This window comes from Doryrhamphus excisus, chromosome 4 (genome assembly GCF_030265055.1).
Source record: "Doryrhamphus excisus isolate RoL2022-K1 chromosome 4, RoL_Dexc_1.0, whole genome shotgun sequence".
Taxonomy (NCBI): Eukaryota; Metazoa; Chordata; class Actinopteri; order Syngnathiformes; family Syngnathidae; genus Doryrhamphus; species Doryrhamphus excisus.
The window spans coordinates 12200279-12226639 of NC_080469.1; the positions used below are offsets into that span (position 1 = coordinate 12200279).

Below are 26361 nucleotides of genomic sequence, written 5' to 3' on the forward strand. Positions count from 1 at the left end.
CGCTTTTTCCTCACGAGGGTCGCGGGGGTGCTGGAGCCTATCCCAGCTGTCTTCGGGTGAGAGGCGGGATACACCCTGGACTGGTCGCCAGCCAATCACAGGGCACATATAGACAAACAACCATTCACACTCACATTCATACCTATGGAAAATTTAGAGTATCCATCCATCCATCCATTTTCTATGCCGCTTATCCTTACTAGGGTCGCGGTTATGCTGGAGCCTATACCAGCTGTCTGACTGGTCACTAGCCAATCGCAGGGCACACAAACAATCATTCACACTCACATTCATACCTATGGACAATTTAGAGTATCCATCCATCCATCCATTTTCTATGCCGCTTATCCTTACTAGGGTCGCGGTTATGCTGGAGCCTATACCAGCTGTCTGACTGGTCACTAGCCAATCGCAGGGCACACAAACAATCATTCACACTCACATTCATACCTATGGACAATTTGCAGTTACCAATTAACCTAATATGCATATTTTTGGAATGTGGGAAGAAACCGGATTACCCGGAGAAAACCCTCATACACATGGGGGAGAACATGCAAACTCCATGGAGAGATGCCCAACGGAGATTCAAACGCAAATCTTCACGATTATTGGCCAACATGCCATAATAATTGTTTTTTGACAAAATGTACATGTACACGTACAGTTAACTACTTCAGTGCATGCCTAGTTGAACAAATGTCTGCTTTTTTTGGAGGAAAAATACATTCCTAAAGTAACATTACTTTTGTTTTGCCCCATAGTCCTTACATGTTGCCAGCCAACCTTACAAGATCAGTATACATTGAAATATTACAATCCTCAAACAGAATAGTGGAGTCTTTTCACTGTACACTTTAACTTACACCTTGTAAGCAGCACCTTACACTCCTGTCACACATTCCTTCCCCTGCGGAGGTTTGTTCCGTTAGTGTTACTACATTAGTGCTGTCCATCCATTCAGTCTGCTTTTCCACACACTTCCATCCCAGCTCTAGTTAAAACACTGGGGGATCTCCTCCTGTTCTGCCCCCCACCTACCCTGAAGTCCTTTATGATGTCCATAAAATGGAAGAGTGCAGCTTTACTTGAACTAATAATATCGGAGCTTACAGGGCCATGATTGATGATCTTTAAAGTCGGCCTGATCGCTCTCATCTTTCTTGAGATTTTTTATCACTGACTTGTTTGCAGTCATGTGCAATCACAAACACCGGCAGAGGTAACAAGTGCTTGATGTATGATGCTTGAGCCCCTTTTGTCAGCTCTTGATTTCTCTTCCCCCCCCTTTTCTTTTCCATTTTAGCCTAAAGCTTGTTTTTGACACTTCTCTTAAATTGTTTGTGCTCTTTACATTGACTGTGTTCTTTTTTCCCTCATCTTTTTTTCAGATGGTGGATATGTCTTCTCCTGGGGGATGGGCCAAGAGGTGAAGACACACTTTTTCCATTTTATTTTCATATCATTAGATATGCTCTCACCATAAATGTGCACTGATGTCTCTCATTTTCTTGGAGAGTTGGAAAAGATCATTTTTTCCAGAGTAAAGATTAAAGGGTTTTGTGGGTATTCTGTATGTCTCAGAGCACTTTAACATCCCTCATAGTGTGCCAAGAAAGCATTTTTTTTAAATTCTATATATCACCTTTATAGGATCTGCTCTTTGTTCATTTCAACTCATCTTCTTCACATGGACAGAACAGGAAATTCTCTTTGTGGAATCCACTGTAGTTTATGTCTGTGCATGGCCTTTTTCAAAGTGAATAGTGAGTGTCCTCTTCCAAAGTGTCGTCTTGTGTGTGTGTGTGTGTGTGTGTGTTGGCCCTGTGCTGTCTTTTCTCTGTTAGATATAAAGGATCCCACCTGTCACAGAGGATTGTTCTGGCCTTTCATTTAAGATGTTCTCTAAAGAGCCGCATCATTACGCAGGCCTCAGACAGAGCCCAGACAGTGTAAAACGTCGGCCCACCTCAATCCCTACGCGGCTCAACTCTCAATTCTTTTTCCTCCTGTGTTTATCCGTGAGGTCATTTGAACCTTTTCCAGTACATGTGATTTCCTTTTACAATGCAGCCACGATGAAGATGCCTTGCCAAGATGATAAAACAAACATGTAGGTGAAGGTTTGTAATGAAAAGGTTTGTGGCTGCTTATTATGAGCTTTGACATGACCATGGCTTTTTGTCTAGCACAACTGGCTGAATTTTTAATAGTCTTTCTAACAGCTGTATAACTCCAAGTTTCTTTCAGTGCAAGACTGTCTCTGTCTCTCCTCATCTTCTTACCTTAAATCCCCATTTCCTCCCTCTTTTCCTCTACCCATGCTCCTTTGCCCCCCTTTTTAACCACCTTTCTCTTCATCTCTCCCATCCTCTCTCCCTCCTCTGTCACAGAGCTCTCCTGATGATTGATTGTTTCTCTGTGCAGTCTGACAAGATGTAACACACGGCAGGCCCCAGGGGCCCTGAGCAGACTGCGCCACCTGATTAAGACTCTCTCTGTAATCAGCTGCGCAGTGCCATACCAAGAACCACTCCAGTCAACATGTAAAAAAATAAATAGCATAGGTTCTACCTCTTGAAAGATAACACTGCGTTTGCAGCTGAAGTGGAACTTAGGATGAGGGGGTCATCGGGAAATTGTTCTTACTTAGCTGATACCTTCCTCTCTCAGGGGTTTGAAGGCCCTTGTATATCAGTGCCAGAAGAATAAGGTAGAAAAGCAAAAGGTCATAAACTTAATAAAGTTCTCCACTGCCTTACCCAGGCAACGCTAACCCTATTACGGCTGGTAATAGTGTTACAGATAGAAATCTCATTGTTTCTCCACTGTTGAGACTAGAAGACGGACGGCCGGCACTGTATCACATGATTGAGGTGGGAAGGAATTTGAATGATGTCAGGGAGTGTATGCTACAACCAGAATAAATATGGTAGCATCCCAGCAAAAGGTGAAAGGAAAAATCTTTTAAACTTGCAGTCAGATTACAATATTAAGTTTTCATTGTCATCATGGATTATGGAATTAACCAATTAGCCAGTGTGTAACAGTTCCTGAAAACCTAATCCAAATACTTTCCCAGTTTAGAGTCATGTTCCAAATGTCAGCTGTGTGACAATGGGGTCAGCTGTATAAAGCATGGTATCGAAGGTCACATGGTACCCGCTGTCCATGCAAGTGTGGGCAAAATTTGGGGATGAGTACTGCCTCAGTACAGATTTTGGAGCATGCAGACACTATGTAGCACTTGTGTACGTGTACTCATTGTGTACGTGGCTGCGTCGGGCTATGGATGACACACGTACCCTCTGCAACTACTTCTGACTTTGTGAGCACGGTCGTGGTGGGTGCACGTCAGTCTCGGCACTTCCCAGATTTCAATGAGTGTGCATAGTTTGTGTGGATCGTGACAGTTAGCGTCTGCACCGCACTCTTCGGGATTCCAACGGCACAGGGGTCGGCTGCGGATGCAGCTGGAGGGGAACAGCAGAGGCAGGCATACTTGCTTTTCATTCAGGTTTTCTGTTAGTGAGAAGACTAAAAATAAATCAATTGTGAAATACAAAACGTGAGTTGTGGATACCATCATATTGTTCATGTTGTGGTAAAACAAGCATTTTGGCTTTGTTTGGCTAGCAATAAGCTATGAAAATAAATGTTACAAAAATTAGTAACTCTTGGCCATTTTCATGTTGTAAAAAAAAAAAACCTTGGTGACCCCTAATCTAGCCAGTTGTGCATTTCCACATCACCTATGTTGGTATCAGCTGATTTCACTTATGGATGATCGGTATCGGCAGCATAAAACCCTGATCGGAACTTCCCTACATCCAATAGATTGCTCTGCTGAAGATAGTAAGGAAAGGAGACCATATAGCTTATAGCACAGACATCATATATTGTCATCATATAATTGCCACATACAATAACATAACAATTACATAACAATAACCTTTCAGGAGCTTTGTGAGCAAGGGTCAATTTTAAGACAAAAGAGAAAATTAAACCCTATTATTTGTCTTGAGTGAATATATGATACAGGTGCACATTTGGGATCATAAAACATTCTGATTCACTTTTAGATCCTAAATTGGCCTTTCTGTTTTACTTGTACAACATATTATTATTATTATTATTATTATATCATATATGTTTGTGGTATAGACTCAAAAAGAAGAATTGAAAGGATGTCATGTGTGTCTGTGTTTTTCTTAGCATTTGAAACCTCATGCGTGAGTGCCTTTGTCAGTTTATGCACGCTCACGCTCTTAGATGTGTGTGTACATTGTCACAGCATCTTAGCCTGTGGGTGTATTCAGTTTTTCACCACGCTCTCATTTATATCTGTCAGTGTTTTCCAGTTGCTTTCCTGCTGATGCCATCAGTACTCACGTCATGACTGATGACAGTCTTCGCCACAGTCTGATGCTCTGTTGCTTAATGTCTTTATTGTTTATTAATTAACTGCAGGACATATATGATAAGAGACACCTATTGATTCTGCAGCCGCATTAATTGATTTTGTGCTTCACTAATCATATTGTTTCTGCAAGATCATTACTGGAACCCTTCTTTGTGGTGGTGATAAACTGTGCTGGGTGTTGCTGTTTGGTACCGCTTTTGAAATGCTATTTGAATGCTGAGAGATGCTGCAACAAATAAAGAAGTAGGTGACAGTATATAGCATACCATGCATATACTGTATACCTGGCCTCAAGTTTAAAGTTAGAAAGTCTAATATGTGCTAAACCGGTAAGTGTTCGGGTTGAAAAAGAGGCAAACAGGTCAGAGATAGCCGGCTAGACCAAGAGTGAATTAGAAAGACCCTTATGAAGCAGAGGAAGAGAGAGAGAGATCGCACAGACGTGGGATACCGGGGCTTCACCCTGGAGCCAGGCCCGGGGGAGAGGCTTGGTGCTTGGGCCTTTCACCCGTGGGTGAAGCCACGCAGGATCTCCCCCTCGTAGACCCACCAAGCATAAGGGTCCGGTGCATTGTGTCGGTCAAGGGCTGGTGCCAGGGAGTCTTCAGCAGCCAATTCTGGCTCTGGGGCCTGAGGTTCTCATCTCTGCTATGTGGTCTTGATGACCTCTTCGGGCTGTGACCTTCAGTGTTTACAGCTAAATTTTGAGGGGCCTTTTATTGTGGCCAGCCTATGGCTGACCTGTGCAATAATCACGCTGTGTAATCAACATCTTGTTCTGACACATCTGTGAGGTGGATGGATTGTGTCAGACAAGAAAAAAGTGCTCACTAGCACACATCTCAAACAATATCTGAGATTGATAGACATTTTGTGTACATAGAAAAAGTTTTAGATCTTGAGTTCAGCTCAGGAAAGATGGGAGCCAAAACAAAAGTGTTGTGTTTGTATTTATATTATGCATGTATAATGTTTTTCAAGATCTGCATAAAAGGGCAGATCTCGTCAATACTAAAGTGTTAACAACAGTGGAACTTTCACAATGATTTATAGAAACATTTATCAAATTATTATTTGGTTTCTTATCTGCAATCTTGCAAACACAGCATGTATGTAACAGTGTCATTTGGCATTGTTTGATGACAAACCTCTGAAAAGAGAGACGCATGGAAGCTAGACTGACATAAAACAGTATTATAGCATCATTGCAACAGATTCACATGTTTGTGTGTATCTGGCTGCCAGGGGATCCCCTGTGAGTCTGACTGGGGGTTATAGTGTAACCAAAGCGTCTGTCTCCTGCTCACCACCCAGATCCGGCGGTTCAGCTCGACTGGGCCCACTTGTCTTGCTTTCATTCTGACGACTGTCTGGGAAAGGTCTGTCTGGGGTTCAAGTACATTAAAGTCATCCGCTCTGCTCCCACTGAGCCTCAACACAGATGGCTCCAGATGCAACTGGCGCAGCAAGGACCAGCACCTGACAGCCCTCATTTACACATACACACACACAAACACACACGCACACACATCAGAAGGCACATGGAGAAGCACAAACGCAAATCGACAATATTACAACTTGGATGCCAGGTAAGGACACCGTTGCTCACTTACATAAATGCATGTCAACACTGATGACACTACGTGCTGTACACTCACATTCACTGCAAACATACACACACACATAAACACGTTTCCCAGCAGGAACATATGCTGCAACGCATCTGCAAATCCTCACCGTGGAACACATTAGAACAAGCAAGACACCGATTACAACATGACGCGCTCACATGTAAACCAACGAGGGATGAGCCGATCAGAGTTTTATGCTGCCAATTCCGAGACCAATCATCCATGAGTGAGTTTGGCTGATACCGATCACATGTATTAACTGTACAGTTTCAATTAATTTATTATGCTATTCCCCAGGGGCACTGTTAGAAAATTCCAGGGGCCCCTGGCAAGTAGGTAATTACGAACAAATAAACTTTTGGACAGATTGTCTTTTTTGCCTTTATTTTGACATGATTAGACATTAACCTGAATTTACTCAAAATCAGTTGGGGAGATAGGAGACCCCTGTGATAGTATCACCAATACAAGACATAAGTAGTGTAATTACTACCATAGTGTTGTTCAGAGACACTTTAAAAAGTTAGTACATACCCATGATGGTGCCGAAATAACCGCAAAATGTTGCTGTGGTAAAACGTCACATTTGGAGTCTGGAGACCGGAAGCTGGACGGATAACTCTTGCTAGGTAACGAGCTAGCTGCCACCAATGTAAAGTGCAGCCAGTGACAGCTACGCAAAGCGTGTAAACAAAGATGTAAGGGGGTGACATTCTGATATGAATTGTCATAGCCTGTGGCAAGCGCAATACGAGACGCGTCATTTTGTTGAAGCCTACATGACACAGCAGATGTGGTACTTGCCGCCGCACACTGATCGTTTTTTGTGATCGGCTTTAAAAGACCTTCATCATTGTATGCTGACATGGTCTGATTATTTAACAAATATGGTCTCACCATATAGTATGGTTATCTTGAGAGTGCTATGCTATTTTGTAAACAACCATGTGGTAATGGTAAAGTCCTAAATCTGTGTATTTCTTTGGTATTTAAAATCACTGGCAGTTTTAATTGTAATTGCTTATTTCCTCAAACTGAGTTTGGCTGGCGACCAGTCCAGGGTATACCCTGGATAGTGGGATAGGCTCCAGCATACTTGTGACCCTAATGAGGATGAGCAGAATAGAAAATGGATGGATACTCCTCAAAATTATTCTTACCCATCAACTCTTCCTAAATTTAAACAACATCTATTATCAATAGTGTGGTTTGGATACAATCCTGAGAATGACACATTATTTTTCTTGCAGGGGCAGCTTGGACTTGGAGAGAAATGCCTTCAGATGTCAACTCCTTGCCTGCTCAGCTATTCCCACCGAGCTCAGGTCACCAGAATACAAGCAGGAGACAGTTACAGTGCAGCTGTGACAGGTGAGCTCCATTTATGACCTGCAGGGGAGGACCACCAGAAGCTTTCATCTCATAGTCAGTGGTACCTTCGCATAGGAGCGGCCCAACTAACGAGTGTTTTTCGATTTTTCTGCGCCGATTTTTGCATTGAACTGTAAGACAAAAGTTATGAGCTGCTATTTACGGGCAACCAATGTGATCACCATGGTTGAAGTCGAGTGCTGTGCTAGCATTAGCATTGAAATAGCTAGGGAAATATTTTCAACACCTCAGTAAAACATACATACACTATAGCAATCTGTTTCATCTCATTTATTATGTATTGTGTAAAAGAAGCCGGAGCAAATTCAAACTAAAAGCACTAAATGAATACAGAGCCATCATCCAGCTTGGTGGACTTATGTTTACACAATTATTAGCACTCAAGGTCATGAAATCTTATCTTTATGCATGTCCACATAGTATCAGCATTTGGGTGCAAATATGAAGTGAAAGAAAAAGGGGGACATATATCTAAATACATCCTTACATCCATCTGTGCATGGGACAATGTAGATGATGCGTTCAAGGACCGTCAAGCAAAGTAGAACAAATTGCAGCTCAAATTAAACACTAATAGACCAGGGGAATTTTTAACTAACAGGTATCAAATTCATGAAATATAAAATCAGATTTACTGTCATATAATTATTAATATCTATGTATTATAATTACTGCATTTTAAAGATAAATAAAATTGAGTTTGGAATTTTTACTAAATGTTTTATGACTATTGTCCTGCTTCATGATTAAATGTGTTTTAGGTATTTTCATTTCAACATTACATTAAGAAAAGGTGCATTGTGGACAATATTTAATAATAATCATTATTGAATATTCCTCAATAGTTTTTTTATATGCGTACAAACATTTAGAATTAAAACCAGTATCATAAATAAACAAATCTTACCTTTAGCTGACAACGACATCAAAAAAGCATGTTTGCGTCAGTGAGAGGTCTCATTCGCTTTATATTTGTTGATCCTTTGTGAACGAGTTTAAGAGCTAAAATGCTAATAATAAAGAAAAATAGTCATGTAAAACTTTACATTACAACAGTTAATGCATCTGGTAACACAAATAAGAAAGTTCTGTAGTACTGTCAATGCTGACCTTGCGTGAATGAAATAACTATAAATGCCACAAGTTAAGACATTTATGGCTTTAGGTGATCTGTAAAAGTATTACTTAAACTCAGGCCTTTGTGGGACGTCTGACCTTATTACATGACTGATGTGACCTCTCAGATTGTCATCATTTGGGAAAACATCAGCTTTTAACCTTTTTAGGTGGATTACTCTGGCAGCTCGTCACTGTGCTCCTGCATCTCATGGTCAGTTAACGTGTGCACAGGCATGTGTTACTTGTTCAGATGGGTGTTTGTGTGTGAGGAGGGGGCATTGAGCAACGGCTGGCTTGTGTTTTGTGAAAATCACTTGTTAACAGAAATGTAAAAAAAAGACAGACAGACTTTTTGTGTGGGTGTGTGCGCACGCACAGATGCTACATGTAGCTTGATGCAGAATATAGATTAATGGAGGCTTACCTTGAGGAGGATTCTCTGGTATCCCCTCGTAATTAAAACCCACCTCATAAAGATTATTGACTCCCCGCCGCACAAACCAGCATGCTCACATGGCTTGGCAGAGTTTGCAAAAGGCGTCTTAAAAAATGAAAAACAGCATATTAAGCAGCCCACATTTCGCCATTTATGCAGAACATTTAGATGTGGTTACATTATCGTAATGTGCTATAAAACCTGAATGTGAAATTTGTAATCCACTTTGGAAAATTGCTTACTATATTGCTTTAATAGTCTCTGAAAAAGCTTTTGAGATGTATATGCCAGGTTTATTGTATGCCATAATTTAAAGGTCCTCAATGCAGATTGTAAATATAAATGTATCAGTGGCAGGCTTAAATGGGCACACTGAGATGATTGATGGAATGCTTGAATTTTTGTTGATAACAGAGTACAGAGTGTGTCTTCCTTCACTCACTCACCATGTATAAGGTTTTGTGCACATATGGAAGTCTCGTGGGAAGAGAGTTACCATCTCAGTCCAGAGCTGTACATTACCTTCCTCTATTAAACCAAGCCAAGCTGACAGGGTGTAATTCTCTGTTCCATTTGACTGCTTCTATTCAAGGTCAGTGTTTCCATTCCAATTAGGTCTAAATCACAAGTTGCAAGTATCAGGAGCAAAATACTCTGAGGTAGCCTGGCATCGGAATCCCTGCAGGCCCCAAGGTGTGCTATTTCCACTGTAGCAGCAATTGTGTACGTTGTAAAGTGGACCTACAATCACAACCTGGGGACACGCTGATGAGTGTGGGAGGTATTCTCACACGTACACCTTGTGGCAAGTTGACACAGAGTGTGTCTGAATATTTGTTCATATTCCCAGCAGGTGGAGAGCTTCTTCTCTGGGGTCAGGTCCCTTGTGTGTCCCAGCTCAGTGAACATCCCAGTCACAGAAGGATTTGGATCCCGCAGCTTGTCCCACTGTCAGACACAAAGGTAAAAAAAAAGGAAAGACAAAGGACCCTGACTGACTCATGTATAAACGTTGAAGGGTTCACAAAACCAGTTTGTAAGGAGTAGCTGGAAAGTTTTTGGAAATAGCAGAGAAATATTGGAAGCTGGCTAGGCTAACATTTTGAGTGTCTAATCAACAATCTAGAAGTCAGACTTCTTCTTAGTACTTTTAGTCTCACTAACACAACTTAATTCAGACCTTTCACTTCAAAGATATCCTTTTATAGTTGTTTTGTTAAGTTTGTTTTTCGTATTTCCTTTATTTGCAGGTGTCGGACGTGGCTTCTGGTACCTGGCATATCATGGCGCTTGCTACAAGTAAGTCGACTGTGCATGTCTCTGTTAATACATCTTAAGGGTTTGGTATATAGTCCCTCTTTGCATACATATGCGTCTTTTTCCCGTCTACGTATATATTATGCCTTCTTCTTCTTAAAACCCCTACTCTCTCAATTTCTCCACCCTTCAAACCATAATTTATGAGTGAGGGGAGCATCAGCTTGAATTGTATAATATTGTGTGTTTTACACTCTTGATGACTTTTGAGTAGTCAGAGATGAGCTCAACCTCTGGTAGTTGTTTTCGGAATGTACTGTCTGTTCGTGCAGCAGTACATGCTGTGACTAGGGGAGTGTTTGTACTCATGCATGTGTAGCACTTGGACAGATGACACACATGGATGAAACATACATTCCTTTAAAAACAGCCTTAAGACGTGATTTTTAAACTTAGTAATGATTTGTAAACAGCCCAAATAAAAAATCTGACACTTTAAAGCCACATATAATTTCTTAACGCCATCCGTCCCGCACCCAACTTGACACGAGCCGTCATCCGTCACATCACAACTTTCCCTGTATTCTGCACAACCTGTGATCCTTTTAGTTTTCACCACTTTCTACTACATCCCTACTAAACGCTGCTTTGCCTTTAGCTAATCAGGCTGATTGGAGGTGTCCTTTGGCTCACCTGGGGGCTTCCAATCCTATTAGGCCAACCGTCCTGAGCCGAACGCACCCAGCAGCCGCTCGTGTTTGATCACTGGTGCTTAGAGCCCACACTTGTCCTCTTATGTTGGTGTTAAGGCATGAGGGAGGGGAGCGGTAGGGTGGAGTTTGGTTGGTTGGAGGGGGGAGTTCAAATGTGATCTCCTTAACTCTCCAGGGGAGCAGAGGGGAGTTTGGTGCCCCACCTCCTCCACTGACTAACTGGAGCTGGTCTTTAAAGTTCTGATATCAGCTGAAAGGCGGAACAGTGCGAGTTGTTTCCAAGGAAAAGGGAAAGACTGAGGGACTAAATACTCTAGTAGGAAGGAGAATAGCCATTATGTCAAGTATGTTTTGTCACTTTCACACTGTATTCCTTTTGTTTGTTTTTGTGATCTCAAAACGAAAATCCAACATATTTTTTTCCTCCCTGTCCGTATCTATGAGATGTACCAAGCTAATCATCCAAAGCACTCCAACTAACATCATTAACCTCTACCTACCCACCAATTCATACTTCTATCAATACTTGCCTGTCTCTATATCCATGTCCATTTTTCCGATCTCCATCTTCCGTTTTGCTGGAAGTCACATAACCGCACTACCAGAGGGACCACCTCTTTTTCAGAATCTTTACCATGTCCACTAATTTCACTCATTATTTTATCTCTTAACCTACCCCCACATGGATATCATTTTATTTCACCGCGAACCAATCACAATCACCAATCACTGTTGTGACTCTCCTCACTACCCCACCACCCATCATATCCACCTCCTCCTCTTTCATCTAGCCAAGAGTGCCCAGGAAGAGCCATGTGTTTCCAAAGTGGACTGGATGGGAAATCGAAGAAGGGCTTCTATGTTTATCAAGCCCCAGCTCCGTCACCTTGCTCCTACTTCTGTCTGGAGCCTCCAACAAATTGGTGACAGCAGCAACAAGCTTGGCGCACACTTTCCCCTTTCTGGGGGTTGCACACGTCCACGTAGTATATATACACACACACACACACACACCCAGTGTAGCACCTTGGCCCTGTTTGGTTTTATTGCTGGTGTCAGGTGAGGACGTGGAGGTAGAACTGCTGTCTAAAGTCACCCCACAGACACACACACACACACACCATCATTTCCACCCTGCTGAAACCTCAGCTAACAAGACCTGTGAACCACAGTGACAGAGCTCCCAGGCATGTCAGAGTTCCAGTCATTTAATGCCAATATGTCGACCCCAGCTCCTATCCAAAAGGGTTTCTACATGCTCACTGTGACACAATAGGCTTCACAGTATGCCACTGAACATTAGACTCTGGTAGACTACTGCTTCCTCAAGTTCATTCAATTAAAATGACATTACATTTGCTAAAATTATTTGAAATATTGTAATTGTGTTTAGATGATATGTGAGCAGCATGCTTCTTGGTGCACTAGCAAGTATTGAGTTATTAAATATTGAGTTGCCCTGAGTCATTACATGTACTTTTGCATGGATTGCTACCGCAAAACCTGGAGCTCAATACTTAAAGTTCCCTTTCCTTTTTTTGTTGCCGTCATATAAGTAGAGTAAAATGGAGCGTTGATTCGAGTTAGAGCCCTCCACTGCCTTGCTTCCTTGAAAATGAACTGCGTAAACAACGCCTGGCCATTGTGTCTAAGCGTTTACAATGATGCCATTTAAGAGACTATTGATCCGCTAGTGCAGGGTCAATCTCTGGATCAATGTTGTGTGTCGGCCCGCTCGATGGCTCGTTGACTGTGTGAGTGAATAGCTGGATTGATGAATGGATGGCTGGATTGACAGAGTGATCCAGAGTTGGATTTGTGGACAACCGATTGGAAGGAACATCAGTGTCAGATCCAGCCCAACATGAACTTGTGAGATAAGACAGACAGACAGAATACTTTATTAATCCCTTTGGGATTCCCTCAGGGAAATTGGCATTTTTCCAGTCATCAAGCTTGTTCTGTGCACAACCAATGTTGCCAAGGGTGCCAGATTTGTCCAAAAGTCATAAGAATTTTACTGTATTTGTCTAGAAACGACACCACCTTAACTATGACAGCCTGTCTGTAAAGTAACACCTTCAAGAGGCATAAGACAAGCAAAACTGATCATTTTAACTAAGCAAAATCTGCTTGGAAACGCATACTCCAACCATTCTGCAGCCGCATACTCGTACAAGTTCCACATCTCGCAGATTGTGATGTTTTAGTATTAAATACTGTAGCTTTGGCCGATACGTTGAGAGGATGGCGAAAAAGTGAAGGTGGTCGAGCAACAATAACTTTATTGTAACAAACAACCTCAGTTATATACAGTATGCACAGCTGTCCCTCATCTTTGCAGAATCGTTGTAATTCAGCCAAATTGGAGGGTTTTCCAGCCTGAACCTCCTTTTTAAGGTCATGCCACAGCATCTCAATAGGATTCAGCTCAGGACTTTGACTAGGCCACTCCAAAGTCAATACATTGAAAGAGGCATTAGAATTGGAGTTTTATCATTTTTATTTGTTTACTCCACACTTGATTGACCTAGATACGCAGTCCTAGACAATGCAACATGAAGAAGTATAGCACAATTTAACCGAAGAGTTATTATTTCAGATGTGGGCGTAAACACACATACATTCACATGAAGCAGTGATTATCAGGGGATGGCAGAGGTCATGCCTCATGACAGAGTGGGTACAGGGAAAGAACTTATTTGAAATTCTGTGAGAGATGTCAATTGTGCCCTCAGTGTATCTCTATGGAAAATTTGTAAATAGATCCTTTGTAAATAGCTCCTCTCTCTGCCAATCACTCTGTCTGCTCTCTGCACCGCAGCATTAAAAATTGATCCTTAGCTGCACTAGGGTGAAATGCTAACATTGCTGCCAAATGACTGATTAAAAAGGAAAACCTTTAATCTTTGCTTAAAAGTGTCTTCTGCCTTGGCATGCCTCTCCCCTGTGCTCTTCTATCTTCCAAGACTGCGAGGGAAGGAGGGGGTCGCGGTTGGGGGGAAACAGGGTCATGCTTCATGTAGAGTCAGCGCTGTACAGTGATATGGCTCCAGACGTGATGGATTTAACTAAGAGCAGATCTAGGAAGCAACACGGTCTGCTCTCTTCAGAATTTAACCCTAAGCCAAAAGGTTAAAATCGCATTTTAGAGGAGGCAAATGTTTTGGCATTGCTGTTAATGGTGCACAAAAAATAGCTGGATTGTATTGACAAGCGGAAAGAACACCTCAGATTTGCCTCTGAATGCTCTGGACACTCTTGGACAAAAATACCCTATCATGAGTGCCTTTCAGTTTACTTAATCTCACATTCATGTAAATGTACGTATGTACATTTAAGGGAAAAGTACACACCAAAACAGCGGCGAGTTATGATTACTGTGATTACCGCAATATGATAGATTATGTTTAACACGTGTCCACCACTTTGTCATGTTCAATACCACCATTTGTATTAGGGACGGACTTATTATATTATACACTATTGACTTCAACTTGCAACTTTTCACATCTACACCATGTCTGAGATTCCTGGAATGCATGTTGATTACTGGCGCATTTGTATTTCAGGGAGCAGCAAGAAGGAAAGAGATTGTACCCAATCAGAAAGTGATGCTCCGTTCAGAGACCATGTCTGGAGTACCCTACTCACAGAGCACACAATGACAGAAAACACACTGAAGGTAAGATTAAATAAAGAAATACATATTTCTCCCCTTTCTAGTGCTGTGTTCTATATTATTGTTCCTTTATTGACTTACTTATATAGCTTAGATCAGGGGTGCTCACACTTTTTCAGCATGCGAGCTACTTTTAAAATGACCGAGTCAAAATGATCTACCCACTACAAAAATGCAAAACATCTATTTATTTTCAAATGTATTGAGGATTATTTGTACGTACAATGTATGTTGATGTACCTTACATAACCAAATGAGCCAATATTGCAAAACACACATAATTAACTATTAACATTTTTTTGTAATTACCTGAGTTTACTTTGATGACTTGCACTGAATTGAACCAGCCAGGGATGCATAGTCCGGACAGTAGCTGCTGATAGCCAGCCTCAAGCACACTTCCAAATGTTTATCAGTCATGGATAATATCCGTATCATAATATCCGTATAATATTCCATATCCGTATGGAAGTGATATGTTTTTTGCCTTTTTACTTGGTCCAGTTTTTGCCTTTTTACTTGGTCCAGCTCCTTCACTCATTTTAGTGACCATAAACTTTAGCGAGGGCTTAAAATCCCGCAATTCGCCGACTAGCTTAGCACTTTGCATCGTTGTTTAGGCATGAGCGGTGACCTAAAGGTCAAAATTCAGTTGTCATCTGAATGGCTGCCCTGTATATCAATCAAGTGACGGCATTGATGCTGGGATGATATTTTTTTAATGTCACGCCGCGATCGACCAGCGATCGACCAGTACCACCTCCGCGATCGACCGGTAGCTCGCGATCGACTTAATGAGCACCCCTGGCTTAGATTAATCTGCAACACGTTCATTAACTGGGCAAGTCCCCCCATATTTGCTTTTTCTAATTAATTAATTTTAATGCTTTTATTACCTTTTTCAAGTGGGCTTATATTTTCATTTCATCTGTTTATTTGTACATGTATTAATATGCTGATTTAAGCACAAAAGAGACCATCCACAGTGTTTGATTGATCAATGTTTGGCGTGTGTATTTAGTGTCAATCAGATTTTATCCATATTGGGGAACTTAACAATGAAAAACACATTTACCATAGTTATGTTTTTCTTGTATATTGTTGTTGCATTTGCTTCAGTTGGATTTATTTAAAGACATCAGTCATACGTGTGAAGTGGAATTTTGCGCACTGAAGTATAACCTTTAAAGTGTAAAAGTCTTGAATTATGTTCACTTAGAATATATGCAAGGACCTCTAAACTGCAGTGCTCACCCAAGCTCCCGCCCCCCTCCACCGTCTCTCTGTCATTCAGGTGTTTACTGTCATTTATACTGAGGGTTTTGTATAATCCTCTCACCACACCTGAGTGCTCCCCACTTCAGTGTCACTGGATTTACTCTCTCCGCTCGTCTCCCTCCGTCTCACTTCGCCTCTGCTCCAGTGCGCAGCCTTTTTCATTTTGCATCACAGCCATTCTTATGCACACGTTGTCATTTTCTTATGTAAATAACCACGGATAAAAAGACACTTAACAGACATTTTAAAATTTACACATGCCGCTCATCGCATATGTTCTCAGTGATTTCATCTGCCTCTCATCAGCCAGTTTGTCTGCACAAGTGTCTTTGCCTGTAGCTATAAATTAGGGGTTGTGATTTAACTCATTGAGACAAAAGAGAGAGAAAACGAAACATGAATAAAACAAATGATTTGGAGAAGGTGAAGAAAAGCAAGCAAGGGGATGAGAGGAGGGGAGGGTGAACTGAAGGCAGAAATGGGGCAATATGTATTTCTGCTCTACTTTCACTTGACTAAGGCTTCATTAAGAAGTCTGTTTTCAGAGCATTGCGCACGTGTGTATGCGCATGTGTGCGAACATGCATAGGTTAGAACTGAGATTTTGTCAGTTCATGTGCACAGATGTGCAAATATGTGTACATACTCATAAAAATTACTTCTCTATGCTCAGTGAGAGATAACTCTTAAATTATTTACACCCAAGGCTCTCTAATTGGTATCAAGTTTTTAAATGGGGTCAAATATTGCAGTGCGGTTCCATGAACTTTTTTCCTTTGCCTGAAGTCTGTACTGCTGCATCAAGCTGTACATGCTACATGCTGCTGTTTCATGTTACATGCACCACCAAGCATTATAGTATCATTTGGAAAATAGATAAAGCTGCAATGGTGCTGATATGTCAAATGCTGCTTCTCATTCGTATTAGCCATTCTGTAAGAGAGCTGATGAGTCATAAACATCAAAGGGAAGTGCACACATACACACTCACATAGCCTTTGGCAATGCACAGAGCTGGTGTTAAGATTTAAGCTCCCTAATAAGACCAATTAGAAGTATACTGTGTGCTCGTGAAGGCAACTTAAAGAGAGCATATAACATTTTTCTCATAGGAAACAATGTAAATCTAATTAATGTGTTTCAGACACCCAAAAACACAAAATATGTTTAATATGGAACTATTATATTTTTATATACAAACTCAAATGCACATAAATGACAAATGAAATGAATAAATGAACATTTAATATGTTAATGTTCCCTGTTGACAAAGACGATGATGAGGCGGCAACAAGAGGAGGAAAGAGACAAATGGACGATGTCCTTGTGTTTTGTTGTGACGCCTGGATAAAAAGGCACAGTCACAGGAGTAAAATATGCATGAGTGACCGAATACGTTCTTGTGTAGGACCTGAAGGTTGATGACTAAAATGCAAACAAAGCTTTGAACATTTTTTAGCGTTTTTAAGCAAGAGAGAATGTGAGAAATTGTTCTTGCCTATCTGAGAAGTGTTTTAAGTGTATGGAGAGTGGGTTTACAGTCTTAAAACATATCAGGGGGAAAAAATGAAGTTGGCTACTTTGTGGATTTCACTTATTGCAGGCTATTTTAGGAACCCATCCCCCATGATAAATGAGAGAACACTGTACCACAAGATTGAACCTGTTGAAGGGTAGAAACGTTTTTTTTTTTGTGTATTGTATGCCTGAGACAATGTACTGAAGGAAAAATCTTTGCGTTCAAAAACTAGCAAATACGAATACAGTTCACTGATGCTTTATTTTCAGGCAATTGTACAAGGGAAAATGAAAATATATTCACTTTATCCTTGTAGGGCTTCAGACAGGTTGGCCTTGAAGAAAGAAAAAAAGAAGATGAAGAAGAGAGAGGTGAAAGAGAGAGGGCAAATTCTGAAGAATCACTCAAAGATCCAGCAAAGGTCCATGCTTCAGCGTTCAACAGGGCCAGGTCTGTGACAACAGGAAGCAGGCACTCAATGATTCAATCTGGGTTGTGGAAGGCAAATGGTGGGACAGTGGCGCTGTCTGACGAAGAGAGGTGGAAAGAGCAGTACAAAAAAAGAAGAAGCAAAGATGTAGTCTTCACGACAATACATCCTTTACCAACATCTTTGGAAGACCGCGACCTGCTGTGCACCAGCATACTGCCAAGGCTGCAGCCAAGACAGCAGGAGGCTTATTCTGAGGCTGGAAAGGTCAGTGATGATGTCATTAGTGTAACCATCATCCTGCTCTCCCACCACACTTATACCTGTGCAAACTTCAACATAGTAACTGCTCAAAGATATGCCCGTCTTGTACTTGATAAACATAATGTACTTGCAGTGCTATAGTTTACCTTCTAGTGGTTGCAGGCTCACCCATAGATTGTCACTTTTGCAAGAAACTCCCCCAAATATGTATTTTGTCCAACTACTAAATTCTACTTGAAAAGAAAATCATGACACTCAAGGGCAATGGGATTCACCAAGCAAACAGTGAAATTTCAAATGGCTCACTCATCTGTCTGAAACTACATTTGTTATACTTCTTAATGTCTGTTTTAAAATGATTTTGTGCATCTGGAGGCAGTATTCAATCACTTTGATAGGATTAAATAAGCAAGTGTGTATGAACTGTTTGGCAGGCTTACTCAAGTCATACTGACTTCAGTTTGCTTATTCGTGATTCAGAGAAGACACAGCTAAAAGTATCACAAGAGACATTAATAGCAAGATGCTGGCTGCTGTTGGCCTTCCAAAGACTGTCTACAATGTTATCATGAAGATCATCCAAGAGATTGTTAGAATATTCTGTAATATACTGTAGTGCCTTTATGAGTGTTTTCACCCAAATCCAGAACTTGAACCATGCTTCACATTGTTTAATTCATTCATTTTCTGTATGTCTTTGTCTTTTCAGGAAAGGAAAAAATGTCCGTCAACAATCCAAAAATCTGGAAGTGATAACCACATTTTGTCCCAAGTTGTCATGGGTCCCATACTCAGACCCCAACCGAGACCTCCTGGGAGATGTGTGGGTTTTAAGGATGGGAATGTGGCCTCCTGCCACGGTTCAAGCATGAGATTACACCGTAGCCTCAAGTCTCCAGTTCATAGCTCCTCCCTGTTTCACCGCCCTGAAGACCAAGTTCTTGTCCATCCAGTGCCGCTTGTTGAGGATTCTCTTTCTTAAACCTCCTCAAGGTTATGCAGATGAGGACTTTATCATGCTACTTCTCACAAGCGGTCAGTGCACATGATTCATGCCCGATTCACTTCCAGTTTTTTTAAGTTATGTAAGGGCACTTTATGCATAGAGTTGACTGCGTTCTTTACAAAAACTCAACAATTCCCCCCTTGTGCAAGCATGAAGCCACAATGACGAGTACAAACCCTCTTCAACCGGAAAAAACCTTGAGCAGAACCAGATTCAGGCTCGGCAGCCATCCAACAGTGAATCTGTAAAGATTATGTCATTTCAGTTCTGAAGCTTTGCCGTATGTCGTATTTTGTGTACTATTTGATATTAGGATATATAATTGTGATCCAACAATAACCTCCTAAACAAAACCAAAAGTTTCTCATAAATGAGAAAACTGAAAATAAGCACACAGACACTCTAAAACCGATGGTAGAGCAGGTCTGTACCGATGTGGCAAAATCAAACACAATTGAACACAGAATGTCTTTAAATTAAAGTTTTTCTTATTAAGGGAGAAAAGGTCCATACCTACATGGCCCTGTGTGAAAAAGGGATTGACCCCTAAACCTAATAACTGGTTGGGCCACCCTTAGCAGCAACTACTGCAGTCAAGCATCTGCGATAACTTGTCTCTTACAGTGCTGTTGAGGAATTTTGGCCTTCTCATCAATTCTGTCACATTGGAGGGTTTTCAAGGATGAAGCGCCTTTTTAAGGTCATGCCACAGCATCTCAGTAGTATTCTGGTCAGGACTTTGACTAGGTCACTCTAGGTCTACTAGGCCACCAAACTTTTCTTCAACCATTCAGGGATGGACTTGCTGGTGTGTTTTGAATCATTGTCCTGCTGCAGAACCCCAGTTTGTTTCTGCTTGAGGTCACACACAGACGGAACCTCATACTACCAAGACAAGTGAGGCATGCAGATATTTGGATGTTGTTGTGGTGTCTTTTATGACCTCTGGGATGAGTCGTCGCTGTGCGCTTTGGTTGGCCAGTCACTCCTGGGAAGATTCACCACTGTTTTGTGTTTTCGCCATTTGTGGGTAATGGCGCTGACTGTGGTTTGCTGGAGTCCCAAAGCTTTGAAAATGGCTATATAACCGCTTACAGACTGATACATTGCAATTAATCCAAGTTTAGTTATGTTTTAATGGGGGACCAATCACTTGCACACAGGGCCACTTTGGTTTGTATTGTGTTGTCATTGACTAGTATTTAAATTTCCTTGAGGATCTGAAAAATGTAAGTATGACAACAACACTTTTTCACGCCGCTTACCATTCTCCCAGTCATCAGCAATTGTGACCTTTGGCCTCATCTTGAAGCAGATTTATAATTCAAACTGTGACTGTGGGAGCCACTGAGTGTTGGACTCACCACGTTCAAATGACTAATTTCCCCCTCCATACAGACGAACAGCGCTGACGTGATTGTAATGCTTACAGTATGATGTTTATTAAAAACATAACCCGCAAGCCTTGACTCCCACAGATCTTGGCTCATAGTGAGACACTTCACGGGGAAGTGCCTCCAAGGCTGCAGATCTCCACGGCAGAATCATATGTTCATGGTACTATGACTCTTCCTACTGCCTGGTGATTGATTTGTTTCAAGCACAAGAATGTATGTGATGATGATGTTCTACATAAAACACATGGATCATACAAAAAATGTTTGGAAAGCAACAACGTGTAAAGTAAATGTCATGTGATATCAATCTTTGGCCGCTTAATTCAGTAGATTTTATTTCTGTTTTTTGGTCAAAGTCCTCATAAATGGTTGCATGGAGATGTCTTACTGGGTTTCAGTATAATATTGTACACCTTAATAAAGCCTATTCCTCAAAACCAAATGTCGGAGCAAACTATGAGATGAGAACGACAATGGCTAATTATTAGTTTAACTCTTTTCTCGCTTGGCAGAATAAACTGTCAGTTTCTCAGAATAGTCACATTGCTCCTTTTTCAGACAGTTCTTGTTCTGCTTCGTGACTGTAATGCAAAGTTGTGGAACAGGTACTTGACCGTATTTGCAAATTTGTCCTCTGCATTAAACCATTCCTGGGGAACTTTTAAAAAAATGCCATCCAACTTGCTATAAAAGTCCATCTTGCTGATTTATGTGGGTCATCTTGTTTCTTTTCAAACTTGAGATCCCTTCAGGTTCGCAAATTCAGCTAATACATTTGAATGTGTTACGTTCATTCATTCATTCATTTTCTACCGCTTTTCCTCATGAGGGCCGCGGGGGTGCTGGAGCCTATCCCAGCTGTCTTCGGACGAGAGGCGGGGTACACCCTGGACTGGTCGGCAGCCAATCACAGGGCACTTATAGACAAACAACCATTCACGCTCACATTCATACCTATGAACAATTTGGAGTCGCCAATTAACCTAGCATGTTTTTGGAATGTGGGAGGAAACCGGAGTACCCAGAGAAAACCCATGCATGCACGGGGAGAACATGCAAACTCCACACAGAGATGGCCGAGGGTGGAATTGAACCCTGGTCTCCTAGCTGTGAGGTCTGCACGCTAACCACTTGATCACCGTGCAGCCCCTGTATTACGTTATTGTTGTTCCAAATAAATAGACATATTGCTAGAAGATTGCTATCTTTTTTAGAAAAAGATATTGCGGGATATATTATATATTACTCAGGAGCATTACACAAGATAACTGAGATTTAGATGTGCCTTGACTGAGTTGTAAATAGTACATAACACAGAGGCATTTGCCCTCACTCCTCCTACCCATTGTCTCTTAGTTTGTTTTGGTGTGTGAGTGACTGTGGGTTCTGTGTATCATGTCCACGGCCTGCATGGAGGTATCCTGCCAATCGATTCAAGGTGAGAACTGTCGATTTAACACTCTGAGCTCTGCTCTAAACCTAACCTCAGGGTGATTCAACCCACCTCTTGCGCACACTTACACACACACCTGTCATCAATCAATATCTCCACCGTGGCCTCTATTGATCCTCCTCCATTCATTCGTTTTTCCTCCCATGAAACAACATCAGGGCTAAGACTACGTTGATGCAGATTTTATTTCTGACAGATTTATAGTAAAACCCAAGTTATTATTTAACTCTTCCGGCTGCAGTGCGATCATTGATTTAGCACCTTAGGATGGGGGATGAGTTACAGCTGACGTGCACAGTCTGCCTGGGCTCGAGCGGTAGGCAACTCGGTTCATAACTCAGCCGCCAAATGTGTAGTTAGTCAATCACTTGATCTGTAATCACAAATGCTGCCAGAAATTACATGAGTGATGAGCTGTAATAAAAGCACTTACTTTTCCTGCTCTGTCTCTTAAGTGTTATTGGCAGACCCCTCTCTCCCAGGAGGCCGTGGCTGTGAGACAAAATCTCGATATAAACCGCCTCATTGGTCCCTGCCTCACACTTGCTTGATCTCTCCTCTCTTTCTGCTGTACTGTATGTGTGTATATGAGACTAACTGTGCTACAGTCTAATGCAAATTTCTTTCTCGCTTTCCTCCCTCCGTCCTTGGATGGCCTTGCTTTGGGATAAATGATCTTCACTTGAGTAAAGACAGCCATCCGGGCCTCAATCATTTATAATTTGTATTGTCTGCAGAGGTGCAAGGAAACACAATTCACTCTGGATGATCCTATTTACACAGACTCTGCACTTGTAATCGGCCCGTAAAATGGATCACATATTCCAAATCTGACATGTTCTTTTTAAATTCCAAATTTCCTAACATGGCGGCACGGTGGTCTAGGGGTTAGCGCACAGACCTCACAGATAGGAGACCAGGGTTCAATTCCACCCTCGGGCATCTCTGTGTGGAGTTTGCATATCTCCCCGTGCATGCGTGGGTTTTCTCCGGGTACTCAGGTTTCCTCCCACATTCCAAAAACATGCTAGGTTAATTGGCCACTCCAAATTGTCCATAGGTATGAATGTGAGTGTGAATGGTTGTTTGTCTATATGTGCCCTGTGATTGGCTGGCGACCAGTCCAGGGTGTACCCCGCCTTACGCCCGAAGACAGCTGGGATAGGCTCCAGCACCCCCGCGACCCTCGTGAGGAAAAAGCGGTAGAAAATGAATGAATGAATGAATTTCCTAACATGTCATGCCAGTTCCGCATGTCGAAGAGTCAACCTCGTGGGGCAGCTAATCAAAGATCTCACAACCATGACAAACCTCTCGCTCTCACCCGTGTAGCCTATGGCAGGACGTTCCATGCAACACTTTTATTGACACAGACCACTGTAATAATTACACAGTCTTGCATGCACTATTGATTAGGTCTATTGACAAAATCATATTTTACTGGAGAGGTCTGATGATTTGATGTATGGTAGCATAAATCTCTCCTCACAAGCAGCTGCGTTGGAGCTCCGACTGCCGAGTGATTGATGCCCCCACAGATAAGCACAACCACTTCTGTCTTTTCCATCGGATGCTTGAACGCAGCAGTAATAGTCACAGGTTAAAGACAGACAGAAGACAGGATTGTAATGATATCCATAACTTGGGTCTATCCATACAAATAAATGATCATGGTGGATGACAAGTGCTTTCCAGGCCAGCTCATATGATGTGATATATAAGCTTTGGGTGTTTATGGAGTCACTGCGCCATCTTATCATTTGTATTGTCAGCCAGGGCTGAATCTGCATGGTGGTAATAGATTGTGATGTGGTTCAAATGTCCTGTAATGAATACCAAATAGAGATAAATGTGAGGTATTGTGCAAAACTTTTGCTGTACAGAAGTGCGTTGTAGATCTGTTGGTTTTGCAATTAGAGAGCCCAGGGATAGGGGGATGGTTTAATACAGTAGCTGATGTGGGGAATAGTCCTGGCTATTGAAATGGCAAGGATGTTTTGTCATTACATTTTCGAAGAACATTTTATGAAAGGAAAAAGTATTTTATTCAAACTGCACTTGTTCCGGTGACACAGAATGGCAATTTCTCCCAAACAATTTGGCCGTGATAGTTAGAGTTTGGGCATTTTGTGTTCATCAAATTCAATGTCTGACAAAATAACATGCCAGCTTTTTACAAATTACATGGAAATAGTTTTCACATGAAATTTAGAATTTAAAAACCAAACTAAGAGGAAACCAAACAAAAAAGATCAGCAAATGTACATGTACTAGTTGTTTTTTTGTCGTGCATTATAACCTTTTGATCTCACAGTAGGAAAACATACCATGCAATAAGGAGAAAGAATTTACAACTTTTGAAAGGGAAAAAAGCAGGCCTTGATGCTTTAGGTAAAAAAGCAGCGTATTACACCGTGTTTCCACTTTGGCATGCATTTCAATACAATGTTTTCTTTTGGACTTTTCTGGCTCGATTCAAAACCTCTTGGGGGTACTTTGAAAAAGCCCACGGTACAGTAGTGACGGCTGTTTTTCACATTTGTTGTTGGTCAAAAAGACATGGGAAACATTTAAGTTCAAGGGGCCTGCAAAACTCAAAAAGCCGGGATATAGAGTTGAATTGCTGGCCCGGTCAAGACCTCCCCAGAGCGGCTACTTATGCACAATGCTGGACAGCCTGTCTGTCTTCAATGTGCAAAGGACAGAGGAGAGGAAATTGATGGTAATCAGAAATGATTTGTTTTATTATTAGAAAACCTGCTCGAACCCTGAGCTCTTTTTTGAGAATGAAGCTAGAAACTCAATACTCAGAGTGAAGTATTCATGCTCATGCTAAACATCCAATCATAAGATATAACCTAAGAAAAAACTGTTTTATGAAAACGAATCCAGTTTAGGCCGCAAGCATCCGAATCAGTCCACATTAAACCAATTTGTCTAACTTTGAAGCTATTAGCCTACAATTGGTGAAATATTATTCACAATCCAGCAACAACTCACTTCACATAAAGCTAAAATGATTTCATATACAGTATATGAGCTGTGTGAAGTTGGTGATGCATGCAAACAGCAATAAACAATAAACATAAACGATAAACAATAATGTGTCAGCCTTTTCTCTCTGCACCACGTTCAGTATTACAAGCAGTTGTCCAACTGACTTTATATCACCAGCCAAACAACCCGAAACAAGCAGACAAAAAAAACACGCTGTGCACGCTTGTGCATATTTGTATTTTTGTATTATTGAGCTCCTGAGACATAAACTAACAAACCTTTAGTCACATTTACACGCACATTACCCAATGTTGTAGATATGATAGGAGTAAATAAGCCATTTAAGACATAAATAAGACGCATGCTTGTGTCTGTTGGTAATAATGTGTTCCCTGGGGGAACTGAGTGGCAGGCTGACAGGATGTTAGGAGTTCAGAGTTGAGTTTTAGCTTGGCATGGGTTACTGAAACAATGGCAGCCGGAGTTTTTATGAAGGATTATTTTCCCTGGCGTAAGAGATAAGTCAAGTCTATAATAAAAGATCAGGCCTGGTGCTTGTATCTCACCCAACATTAAAGTTGCTGACATTGTTGACACCTAGTGACCAATGTAAAATATTACATATTCACGACACCGTGGAATGCATCTTCTGAATGCCTTATACACTATATAGTTTTGTTTATATAGCCATTTTTATGCTTAAAAATGCTTCATTTCGGCAAAATACGTAAAATTTGCTTCAACATGCATATTTTTTACTAATAGTCTGTATTCAACCATAAAACAGCATGCTTTAATGGAAGGGAAAACATGGGTGGGAAATGCAGGGATATTTAAACTCTATACTCTTGGACAAATTTCAGATTCAAATTTCAAATTTCAGGGAAGTTGCGGGCATTGGACATAGTTGCAAGGTCGCATTGAATTTGGTTGACTTTGTGTGAATTGGTGCGATTGCAACATTGCAAAATCCTTGAGGGTCTGATTATGCTAAGAAAATGACAATGCTTTGTAATAGAAGGTACTGTGATGAAACAGTCAGTTTGTTTCTTTTTTCGACATTCCAGCTTGTCTCTGCATTCACATCATACATATGCAATGCACACAAAACATATACAATACCAGTACTGAATACTGTAGTTTAATTTTAGTTTAATTTAAGTCTTTTCATTCATTCAATTTTCCTTTAGCATCTTCATGATTAATTGATGACTTGCTTGCATATGGTTGATAGTGTATGGAATCTATTCATGGTGCGTGGCACATAACTAAAAGCAGACTTTCAACATATAACTACAGTTGTAGTGCAGCTGTTTGAAATGCTAATACTGAACAATACAGCCAGTGTGTTCCCCAGAGCTTGA

General features: G+C 41.2%; 1 protein-coding gene across 1 annotated transcript in view; it reads left to right on the forward strand.

Annotated features, from left to right (window-relative positions):
• The window catches only part of LOC131127936 (uncharacterized), a 310697-nt gene extending 289501 nt beyond the window's left edge, over positions 1 to 21196 (forward strand). Inside the window, exons 12-18 of the mRNA XM_058070344.1 lie at positions 1392 to 1429; positions 7305 to 7425; positions 9852 to 9964; positions 10252 to 10300; positions 14544 to 14656; positions 17767 to 18147; positions 18854 to 21196. Coding sequence (XP_057926327.1) covers positions 1392 to 1429; positions 7305 to 7425; positions 9852 to 9964; positions 10252 to 10300; positions 14544 to 14656; positions 17767 to 18147; positions 18854 to 19126 — 1088 coding nt within the window. The 3' untranslated portion in view covers positions 19127 to 21196. The remainder of the gene's footprint in view (positions 1 to 1391; positions 1430 to 7304; positions 7426 to 9851; positions 9965 to 10251; positions 10301 to 14543; positions 14657 to 17766; positions 18148 to 18853) is intronic.
• Positions 21197 to 26361: the final 5165 nt, after the last annotated feature.